The 12494-nt window shown below is 39.1% G+C and overlaps 1 protein-coding gene across 3 annotated transcripts in view; it reads left to right on the top strand.

The window, feature by feature from the left end:
• Positions 1–683: 683 nt before the first annotated feature.
• Positions 684–12494, top strand: part of LSMEM1 (leucine rich single-pass membrane protein 1) — a 267545-nt gene continuing 255734 nt past the window's right edge. For all 3 annotated transcript variants that reach the window (XM_078674426.1, XM_078674434.1, XM_078674442.1), the window contains exon 1: positions 684–822. In XM_078674426.1, the coding sequence (XP_078530552.1) occupies positions 816–822 (7 nt within the window). In that variant the 5' untranslated portion in view covers positions 684–815. The remainder of the gene's footprint in view (positions 823–12494) is intronic.

Genomic DNA, 12494 nt, shown 5'->3' with positions numbered 1-12494 from the left:
TCCACAGTTTCTTTATAGCCTGCCCTTGTGGCCTGGCAGTGCTGCCCCAACTCCACTAGCCCTGACAACATGGCAGCCATAGCTGCAGCCCAATTTGCCTTCCTAATGCTTTGACGTAGAAAGCAGCGTTCCCTGCACATATGTGGTATGTTCATTTTCTATAATAGCATGGGCCTGATGTACCAAAGCGTTTTACCCATTCTGCCTCTATGGAAAAATGTGTTATTACAAATGGGCACATTACTCTAATAAAAGGGCTCGTTGTTTTGTACTCCGGTTGTTAGTAGCACTCACCAGATTTGTTTCCTTGTTTGCTAATCATTTTGTAAGCAGGAATATTTTTACTTACTGCCATTATTTTTCAGAGCACGTAGATGATAAGTGTATCTGAATTTCCACAGACAACAACCACGACAGAATAAGAGTGATTTTTAATCTGTAAATATGCTGCGATAGGGCACAGGACTGCTGCATATTGAAGAACAACTAAGACCTAATTAATTGATAGTTCAGTAAAATAACCAGTCTTAGCTTTTTAATTTTTCTTAGTAGAATTTTGAGTTTGAGTCGTCTTTCTGAAACAAAATGGCGAAATATTTTTAATTGACTGGCTGCTTGGCTCGAAGTTGAGCTAAATATAATGTGGACGAGATCATGTGTTTGATGCAGGCGAGGAGCTGTTACTGTTCTGAAGCTGTTGGCAGGTTATAAAGTGGCTGAAAAAAGATTTCAGAACTGACGTGCGTTTTTCTCCTGAATTTGCATGTTGAACGATTTTGGGATCGTCATTCTTGCACATTGATAGGATTTGGCCAATGTCTCGTAAGTGAACTATTTGTTTTATTTGTGCAGACATACATGGTTTCGCTCTTCTACACGTGGTACATGTCGTTTATGCGAATACATTTTTCATTTCCATTCGGGAAGCTTGTCTCCTGTAATCTGAACAAGTAGAAATGATATTACTCGCTTAACAAATACTTGAATTGAGAACAGAAACAATATTTATGTTACGGTTCCTACGCTCTTAGGTGGTACAGGTGGGTGATCGCTTAGTGAAAATTAAGCACCTTCGTGAAAAAGGCTACTTTTACATTCTTTACAGAAAATATAACTGTCTTAAAACCGAAAGACGAACATTGACACTTTTGCCGATGTGACGTCCAGTGGATATTTTCGCACTGGGTTCCGCTTTCGCATTTTTCTCCCGGATAACTAACTTTATGTAATACCCAGCAAAATGATTAATGATAAATTCTCATTTTTACCGTAGAAGAAGTAAAAGTGGAATATACAGAGCTTAAGGCGACAACGGTGAATTAATGAAAGCTCCCTGACAGGTTAGACAGCTGCACTGAAACTCAATCTGCTGTAATGCTGGCTTCAGTCACGTGATACAGCACGGCATGCCTGTCTGGTAATATTTAAATAAACTGACGTTCATGTAACCAGACAAAAAACGTTTAGAAGTAAATTTCATAGAAACAATGCGCCTTTTTAATGATATTAATACATTATAAAAGTATTGTCATAAGACACTAAACTTATGAACATCTTGTGATTATTTTGTCATTTTGCCCACAGTGACCATATAAAGATATATATGCAAAACACTTTGTTGACACACGATGCTGATAGGAATGGTTTGTGATGCAGCGTAGTATGCCACTGAGTTAATAAAACACTTGAATGAATAAACTCTTCCTGTTCATTTATTTGAAGCTGTGGCAAAAGGTGGATCTGTAGGTGTTTTTGAAAATGTCAAATTGTTAGTTTAAGTCGTATCCATTGTATCATATGGGATATTGTCTGTTCATTGGGCATGGGTGCCTCTAAGATCAAACATATGCAGTGTACTTTGTTAAGCACAGATTACGTAGCAGAGTCCAGGAGCTTTAGGACAGGTTTATTTTGAATAAATAATCCATTGGTTAGTGTCCTCTGCCTTGAATTGCCTCCTGGATGCTGATGTGTAGTCAGAAGATGAAGCATACTTTGACTGGAAGCAGGTAAGTCGTCTCATAATGGCGAGATATTTTTGTTCTGTAGTTAGATACTAGCTAAGTTGTTTTTGTGTGTATTGCAGCTGGATGTTCTGCTTCTTAGACAGGTTTGTCATTAACCCAAGGTTAGCTATTAACCTATTGTTGTTGTTTTTTCTCCAAGTTTGGCATGGGATTAGGAAGGTAAATGTTGCTGGGGTATGAATCATCATAAGAGGTTAGTGTAGTTGTCGCTAGATAATATAGTCTTCTTGTTGGTTTAATGGTCTTAGTGGTTACTCCATTGGATATGGGTTTGTTCATTATAGGGATTTCATGACAATAAATATTGGTCATTGGGTTGTGAGAGAGGCAGTGGTTGAAAGTGGTGAGAAGAAGTTTGGCTGCCGATCTACTTATGGATAGTAATTGTGATGCATTGCTTGATGAGTTGCCTCATGAGATGCATGTTTAAAGTGAACTAGAGATAGTCCACTACTTTGTGTGGTAGATGTGATTCAGATAATATTAGGCATGTTATACAGAGCTGGTGAAAATATAGTACTTTTTTGCACTAGTCCTCAGTGGTGCTGGAACAATTTTCAGAGTGGGGGTGCTGAACTTGGGGATTGTGAAAAATCTAAGAATCACACTAAGAACAAGTGTAGAATGACTTGAAGACGTTAGAGAATGGTCCCTAGCAGAAGAAACACATATGCAGAGTACAAGGAGGGATGGGAAATTGCAAGAGGACCTGCTCGCCTGGCGGGCCATGTGAATCTCAGGATTAACAATGGTTGAGCAGTCTTCCCACAGCGATTCCGAAGGGTCTAATGGCGACCTTTTTTCAACACAGGGATCGGGGTCTGAGGGGGAGGCGGGCGGTGACTTCTCAGAGGTGTTTGATATAGTGCATGGAGCGGGCCCTGGTTATTTCCTCACGTTAACGCTTATTTATTCATTTACTTGTCACTCTATTCTTCCTCATGGATTTAAGTATAGCCAGGTGTAACCTATGTCCAAAAAGTGCCATAATGAGGCTGTCGATTTGTATACATGTGTTTTTTATGATGCCATGTGGGGGGGATTTTCATTTGTAACTGTTACATTACAAAATTGAAAAAAAGTTTTTAAAAAAAAGAACAAGTGTAGAAATGAGCCACGTCTATTAAGCAAGAAAGTGGTAATGGTGTACTACGTAGCTGGTGTTAAATTGTGGGGCAAACTGTGGCACAAATATTACTAAAATGCAAATGCGTAATCAAGAGAGAGAGAGAGGACCAGAAAGCTAGTCCTTATCCCCGGGGTTATATATGGTTTAATCAAAAAAGACTAGCTCATGCTTTACGAAATGTACAAAAAGTAAAGGACTCGAGTATGTTTCGTCATGGGGTGGGAACACCTGGTGAGTGTGTTCATAAAGCGTGTCCCGGGTGTGCTTCGACGCCTGATTACAGCGGAGCAGGTATATTGCTGAGTGTGCAGTGAAGGGTGTTATGAAAGTGAGTTAAAACGGCTTGGCGGGGGTCCCAGTACCCGAGGGTAAATTAGACTTTAATACCTGGGCCTCCGTCAGCGGTTAAAAATAAGGCTGTTGGATGTTAGAGGCGAGTTACGACCTCCCACATCCGGTGGGTCAACATGTTTCAGCCAGTGCCTTATGTATATGCTGGCTTTCTTCAGGACCTATATTAAAAAGTGGGTGTAATTAAGCTAGAGGGTGTGTAATTCAGACTATGTGTCTACACGCCCTAAAGTGTTTATCTATGTGTGAGAGGGGGATTCCCTTCTCAAAACACGCTAGTTTTAGCAGTTTCGGACCTCAAGGTTGAGAGGTGGCATGGGGTTGACCAGCTTTTCTGGGCAGAGCCTGCTCTGGACCTGTAGTGCCTCCTTCGCATACTTACTAAAGCACGGTGTGGTAGCTCACTGTCATTTACAGGCAGCACATTTTCTATTGTAATGATTATTATATTTGCACATACATACAGTTTTACTGATAAAACTATAAATAACACCTAAACAATAAAGTGTGGGTATCCGGTTTCAGTTAACGTTTGTCATATGGGTATCAGCAAGCAAAGAGTTAAATATTTGTTATTTTTGAAGATTCGCAAAGCAGTAACAATATATATAACAATTCCAGAAAACAAAATATGAGTCTGAAATGCTTGCAGATATATTGAACACAGTTAGAATAAAAGAGAAGGTTATGGAATATAACAACAGAAATTATTTTATATAAAAAGAGAAAGAATGAAAAAAAGAAAAGAGGAAATGTAGAAGGTAGGAAAGAGAGGGGGAGTAGGGAGAGTAATGAGTGTAGAAAGACATGGAAGAAGTGAATGATTGGGAAAGTGAGTGAGAGGATAGGTATGCAGTGAAAGGTAAGTAATATAAATCATAATAAATATTCATCACAAATAAAATTCACCATGTTAACAGAGATAACTTTGAGGTATCTTTACAATAGGAGAGTATACCCTTGAAGGGAAGCGAAGTAAAAAGATCAAGTAACATTGGTTTAGGTGAAGAATGATCAAAGTCAGGTGATTGAGATCCTAAGAAAACATTTTGAATTGTTAGTTGTATATTACATTGACAAATCTTTAAACATGTAGACCAAATGGCTTTCCAAAAATGAAACACATGAAAACAATAATAAAGTAAATGGGTAAAGTACCATTAGAAATGGAACATGGCCAACATAGTGGGAAAGCAGATGGATCAAACATTCAGTAGATATAATAGTTCTAGTATAAACAAAAAATAAAAAGGTTGTGTGATATGTGCAGCTTTGGAAGTATTGAACAATTTGAGTTATAGTGTTTCCCATTGATGTACAGAAAGTGATATAGACTAATCATTTTTCTAAAATGTTGAAACAGAAATTCTAATACGCGCAGAAGATGATGATATTAAAATTGTATACACACCAGTAGCTTTGGGAATAGTATTTTCATTGATATTATCTAAATGTGTTAGAGGTGTGAGCTTAACTGGGGTAGGAGGAAAGTTGTAAATCATTAGAAAATGCTGTAAAACAGAAGATAATAATTCATATTCCTTTAGAAAAGAATTAGGTAGGTTGTATTGTGTTTATAGCTAGGGGAAAAGGTATAACAATATTATGGTTTACCAATTGATGGGCACATATTATATCATTTTCTTTCCAATGTTTGAAATAAAAAGATTTGTGATTAAATGTAGGACACCTTTTAAACCATGTTGAAGATGATAAAAAGCATTGATGAAAATCAAAATCAGCTGTGAGTACTATAAATAATGTTGGGGATACTTTAGAATAAGGTTCTTAGAAATAAGAGAACTATTAGACATATAAAGCACATCTTTAGAAGAACAATCCTTCAGTAAGGACCATTCAAATACAATCCATCGTGATATGAGATAATATGGAAAGTCATTATTTAAAGTGTAAAATTGATGAATTAAAAAGCATAGTGATATAGCTTAAAATCAGGGAATCAAACACCCGCTTCATTCTTGGAACATTTAAGTTTAGACAAGGCAATATGAGAATGTTTATTATTCCAAAGAAATTTAGTAGATATAGAGTTAATCTGAGAAAAATAATGATTTGGTGTTTGTAAGGGTAACATTGAAAGAGTGTACAGGACCTGAGGTACAATCCTCATTTTAAAGGTATCCAGTCTGTCCCACCATGATAAATGAAGGGGAAACCAGGATGTAAGTAAATTCTGTATTTTAAGTTTTAGAATGTTAAAATGTTAGAATTATGAATAATAATATTAGAAATAGTAGGGGCAATCCACACACTCATGTATTTAATTCTAGAAGGACACCATGTAAAATTTTATTTGCAAACATATACCGATAGCACGAGAAATTCATTGGTAACATTTCAGTCTTGGAAAAATTGAGTTTATATCCAGAAATATTACAGTATAATTTAATTTCTTGTAAAAAAGGATCCAAAGAGGACAAGGGTTGGGACATGTAAATAAGTACATGGTCAACATAAGCCTATAGCTTAGTTTCAAAGGAGGCGAGTTTGAACCCAGAGACCTGTACGTTACATTGAATACATTTAAGAAAGGGTTCTAGACAGAGAATAAAAAGCAAAGGGGAGAGGGGACAACCTTGCCTGGTATCTCTATGCAATTTAAAATATGGAGGAAAATGGGGATTAACAAAAAGACTGGCAAGAGGATCAGAATATAATAATGTTATCAATTAAATAAATTTAGGCCGAAAGCCAAACCAATGGAGAGTGGTAAACCTAAATTGCCAATTGATGCAATCAAGTGCTTTTTCAGCATCAAGTGATAGTGCAGCATGATATTTCCTAGCCACAGAAAGGATATTAGAGAACATTCTGGCATCATCCACAGAAAGTCTACCCTTAATGAAACCAGATTGATTAGGTTTAACAAGAAGGGAAGCAACTGTCTCTAAGCTGGATGCAAGAACCTTTAATCTTTGCAATCCTAATTAATCAATGAGATAGGTTGATCATTTTTTACTAAGAGTGGGTTCTTTATCTGGCTTAGGAATGATAACAATCAGGGCCTCAAAACATGAACCACTGGCCTTAGAGATTAAAAGAGAGTGTTAAAAAATTCTAATAATATGAGGGCAAAAAAAGAGGAAATTAACTCAATAGAAAACCTTAGCTCTTTTAGGGATTTGATGGCAGCAATGATTTCATAAAGGGTTATGCCTGCTTCTAATTATTTGAAGGAATCACAAATATAACGGGGATTGGTGAGGCCATTAAAAAAAAAATCCATGCAGGTTTTGAGATGATGGTTTAATCTGTTTATTATAAATTGCAGTATGACTGGAAAAACATTCTAAATATCAGAATCGGAGTTCGCGATGGTGTTCTTAAACTCATTGTGAATGGGCCCAATATGTTTACGTTCCAATTTAATTTTTAAGTAGATAGCCAACATTTTAACCACCTTATTTTTATCTTCGTGGAATTTGGATTTAACCTTAGGTAAAATGTCACATGCATCCATGTGGCAGGTTCATTGAGTTTAGCATTAGCTTTAAGTAATTCATGTAGAATGAAGAAGGACTTGGAGGTAAAATACATATGCTTAAGTGATTTAATTTGTTGAAGCAATATAAGGTATTGGGAATTTAACTTCTATTTCCTTTTAGCTGAATAAGCAATAGTGAAAGCCTGAGAGGAAGCTTTAACAGTAGCTTAATTATTAGGAATGGAAGTGTCAATAGAGTGGTTAATTTGAAAAAAAATCCTTAATAAAAGCGGTGGCTCCTTTAATAAAATTGTGATCCAATATCATTTGGAGTCATTGAGATTTAAATTAAAAAAGCTAAAATAGGGCCATGATCAGAAAATAAAAATGGAATACATTTCTTCTGAAGATTGTATAGAAGGAAATAAAGACTTGGGAAAATAAAATATAGTCAGGTCTGCACCTGGTGCGGTGTAAATTGGAATAAAACGTAAATTCACATGTATCAGGATTACAAGTTTTCCATACATCAAATAATGGACAAGAGGTAATGGCTGAGTGAAATGCCTTATGGGATTTGGCAGGGTCAAACGTATATGTATATTTCCTGTCAATAAATAGGTCCAACCATTGATTAAAATCACCTGCAATAATAATATCAGGAATAGTAACAGAAGCAATTTTTTCAACCCATTGGCGTTTTAATTAAAGTGATTTGACATCATTGACTGGATGTCCCAGACCACAAACATTCCATGAGACAAAGTTAAACATGTTGGGGAATACGAATAGCTAAACAGGAATATGGATGACAAGCTGCAACAAATGGAGAGGGAAACTGTGGATTAACAGCAGCATACAATATATATAAAGAAAATAAGATAATAATTGAAGACATATAAATACTCATATAAGAAAGAGAAAGAGAAAAAAATGACAGAAAAGAAGGTATAGACACCAAGATGAAGAGACAGGCCAAGGATAGACATTCAGATCTGAGAAGAAGAGCATGAAAAAAAGGAAGATGAGGTGTGTCAGCACCAGAAAAAGAGTAACAGAAGGAAAAGTAAAGTATATTAAAGTAGCCATATACTCAGAAACTGAAGAAAAAGGAAAAATAAGAAACAAAGTTCCTAAGAATGTAGAGCACTAGTATCAATAGCATGGTAGGAAATATTCTGAAGAAACATCTTTAATTTAGCGGGATCATCAAAGGATCGAGGGTGCTTTCATATGTAACTTTGCATAAACAAGAATGTAGAATGCCATAACGGATGTTTAAATGTCTCATTAAAGGACATGGATCAAGGAGCTCCTTTCTTTTGAGGTTGGCTGCACTGGAGAGATCTTGAGGTATGGAAATGTTATGGCCAGACCAACGAGGCAAAGCTTTTCCTTAGCAGCTTTCAGGAAGCCGAAAGGTTTGTGAATTCCAAGAAGATGATCAAGAAGGTGTGCCCACTGGATGTTAAAAGATTCTTAATTTGGTTTCGTCCTATTAACATTTTATTTCCACCATACTTCAGATTTGCAAAAAAGATGCTTTGTTAGAGCTTTCCTAACTGTTGATATATTTTAAAATATTTATACAGTCCATTTTAAAGGTAATTACTTTTTGTTGCATGGTAGAAAAATGGACACCCTACTCCCTATACCTCTGTTAAAACAATAAGCAAAAATGTTAGAAGACTGGCTTGACATTTGACCTCGTACTTTGAACCACAGCAAATGCGACAAGATAAAACCAAAATATAAAGTCAACTCTACTTCTCATTCACCTTGAAACTCCATTATGTTTGTTTGGTTATTTTGGGGGTGTTGCAGCAGCCCCTCCCCCCCCCCACAGTACTACTTCCATAGCCTATTCTAGTCTTTGTTCAATGAAGTATCATATTAGAGAGGTGATGTTTAACAGGAAGGGCTGAAAAGTGTTTGCAGTGGTTTAGCAGGTGCTTGTGAAGGACAGCACTTTCTTTGGTGTGTTTGTGACCAAATGAGCGGATTCAGTCGAGGTTCTTGTTTCAGATTCCCACGTTGTGGAGTCTGTGGGCTAGGGTAGATGAGAGACCACGTCGAAGGCCGCGGAGCGGTCCAGCAGGATGAGGACCACAGTCTCTCATCTGCCAAGGAGGTAGCGGATGTCGCCTGTCGCAGCCAGAAGGGCGGTTTCGGTGCTGTGGTTCTTCCTGAAGCCTGATTGGGAGGATTGAGGATGATGTTTTCTTCTATGAAGGAGGTGAGTTGACTGTTGATGGCTTTTTCCATGACTTTTACCGGGTATGGTAGTAGGGAGATCGGTCTGTAGTTCTTGAGGTCGGTGGGGTCCGCCGAGGGATTATTCAGGAGGGGGTTGAGCTTGCCGTGTTTCCAGTTATTAAGAAAGGAGGTGGTCTCGAAGGATCGGTTGATGATTCATTGAATCACGGGGCGATGATGTCTGTGGCTCAGTGGTAGATGTGGTGGGGGCAAGGGTCTGTGGGGGCCCTGGAGTGGGTTAACTCCATAATCTTCAGGGCGTCTTCAATGCTGAGGGTGGTCCAACTGTCAAGTATTGACTGTGTTGCGGGAGGTGGCATGTGTGGGTTCTGCGCTGGGGTTGTTTTCTTCGAAGTTGTCGTAGATGTCCTTGATTTTGAGATGGAAGAAGGTGCTGAGTTTGTCGTAGAGGTCCTGGGAGGTTGGGATGTTGGTAGTCTCACTGTTAGGTTGGGCGAACTCTTTGATGATGCCAAAAAGTTCGTTGCTGTTGTGTGCGTGGGTAGAGATTCTGTCCAGGAGTGCTTTTTTCTTGAGTATCTGATGAGTTTGTGGCGGGCTATGGTGCCAGCTTTAGTTTTGGAGTTCCTCCATACCTTTTAGAGGCATCTGCAGGTTTGTCTAGATTCTCGAAGTTCAGTTGAGAACCAGCAGGCTTTCTTGGCGTAGGGGTTGGAGGTTGTCTTGAGGGGGGCGATGGTGTTGGTGCAGTCAGTGATCCATTTGTGGAGGGTGCCGGCAGCAATGGCTGGGCCGTAGTCTATCGCAGTGGTTGCGGAGCTGCTGCGGGAGGCAGTAAGCTGGTTGTTGGGAATCTTGTTCCAGTTCACGTGCTGGAGCTGGTGAATACATTTGCAGGTGGTGTTGGTTTTGAAGGTGAAGTGTTTGCAACAATGGTCCATCCATGGGAGTTGGGAGGTGTGTCTGAAGGCGATGGACTTCCCTGCTGTGAAGATGGGGTCGAGGGTGTGTCCTTCTGAGTGTGTTGGTTCTGGTACGATCTGTTTGAGTCTGATGCTGTGGAGGTTATCCAGGAGGGAGGTGGAGTTGGGGTCTTGGTGGTTGTCAAGCTGGAAGTTGAGGTCCCCCAGAAGGGTGTAGTCAGTGGAGGTGATGGCTTGCGGGGTGATGATCCAAGAGGTTTTAGTTGGCAGGTTTGTTTTACTCTTGGCTCTGTGAAATAAGGTTGAATATGGACTCTCCATGCAGTCTATGATGATCATTTTGTTGAATATGGCAAACATTCTTGTTGATGTTATTCAACTATAATGTAAATTTGTTATCTGGGAGTTGTATGTGATTTATTCAGGGTATGTGTTGCTGTTTACACTGGTTGCAAATGTGTTTTAGGTGGTTCCAAGTAATACAGATGTTTTTCTCCACTGTCAGAATTGGGGTATTAGTTTGTGAAGAGGGCACTTCCTACAAACTTAATAAACACAATCTGTTTAGGCTAGAACACAGTTTTCAGAGAGTCTTATTGAAACCCTGGCACAAGCTGCAGGCAATTCCCCAGGGAAATGCAAATTAACTTCCAGCAGTATTATCAATCAATTCTAAAGTCTAGAAAGCAACAAAATAAAATTCACAAACCAATTAAAAAAAATAAAGATAAATGTAAGACGCAAATGACATCAAATGATCAGACTCAAATAACGTTATCTAGAGATAATACTTTTTAAGGCAAAAAGTACCAAGAAAAACTATAGTACCAATAAAAAGTCTCAGTTTTTAGTTGACCAGGACCTTGGTGTGGTTTCAGCTGACCATGATGGAGCAGGGGTCAGATGCAAAAATTGGGGCGCTTCACCCAAAGTCTTTACCTTGACAATGAGTCTATGTTTTGGAGGCCAACGTCCTCCAGCGAGGTCAGGTCCAAGGCTGGAGCCAGTGAGGTTCACTTGAAGTTAGGTAGGTAGTCATTGAGATCCTCCTGAAGCTGCTGGTTTCAGCACCCAAAGTTCTGAGTAGGGAAAAAGCTGCATTTTGGAGTTGCTGAAGTAACTTCATCTATGGGATGGAGTCACTGTCTCACCCCAGTTATTACATTTTTGGATCTCAAGATCCACCTGTTCTCCATTGTAAACTGGGCCCTCTTCAAGTCAGTAGTCCTTTTGTTTTTGGTGACCATGGGGTAGGGGAAGAAGCAGTCACCTGACCAGTGGTGAGCAATTCCCGTCTCTGTCGTGCCAGCAGCAGAAAGGAGTCCTTGGGTCATTTTCTTCCAGCAGAGTCTTGTTTCTCTAGTCCGAGACTATAGAATTTCCTACACCCATTCTGGTCTACTGTCTTGCTTTATCCCCACATCACTTTCAGCATTTCTATTTGGTCTACTGTAAAAATTCTCAGAAGCCTTTAATCTAATATGGCTGATCCCTCCTACCACTCGGAGGGTCCATGGCTCTCCCTTAGCCCCAAGTCCATGTAGAAGTGGTGCCTCTCCATATGAAGCATCAAAAACTAGCTTCCCTTTCAACTGGAGTTGTAACCAGAAATCATAGGATAGCACTGAGGTGGATTAAGGTGTAAAGAAGAGTTATATTTTTATAGTGGTGTGTAAGAAAATGAATTATTAATTGGGGATGATGGCAGTTCACCACAAGTAATAAAGTCACTAACCGGTCAAGTCCAGACAAATGTTCAACACCTGGTTGGTATGGCACAGAGCAGATAGTCTTAACTTAGAGAAGATGTGTAAAGCATGTAGATGTACTAAAACAGCTAAAAAGTCAAAAACACATTGCAAAAAAAATCCCATTCCAATTTATAGAAAGCTGGAGATATGAATGTTAAAGATTTAAGGCAAAAACGCCATGAAAAAGTAAGGCGCCAATTGGTAGTTACTGTTCAAGGTTGACCGGGAAATAGGTGCTTTTTCAGGCCAACCACAATGGAGTGTGGGTCAGATACACCAAGCGGGTTTGTCCCGGTCAAAGATTATTCCTTCTGAAATGGAAATTGAAATCTTCCAGGGGCGCAAGGTTGCAGACCCTATCTGCCACAGTCTTTTTGAAGCTGGATAGCCGCTGGATGAGGTCGATTTGCTGAAGCCATTGGCTTTGGTGGGAAAGGCTCTGTGCAGAAGGAATCTAGATTTTGTGTCCAACAAAGTCCTTGCATCCGGTAGCTACTTTTTGTACTTAGGCCTGATTTAGATCTCGGTGGACGGATTGCTCCGTCATTATGGTGATGGATATTCCGCTCGCTGAAATATAAATCCCATAGGATATAATAGGATTTATATTTCAGCTGATGGGATATCCGTCCCCATTCAGATGGAGTGACC

Source organism: Lissotriton helveticus, chromosome 1_1, assembly GCF_964261635.1.
Source record: "Lissotriton helveticus chromosome 1_1, aLisHel1.1, whole genome shotgun sequence".
NCBI lineage: Eukaryota > Metazoa > Chordata > Amphibia > Caudata > Salamandridae > Lissotriton > Lissotriton helveticus.
This window is presented reverse-complemented; position numbering and strand designations above follow the sequence as displayed.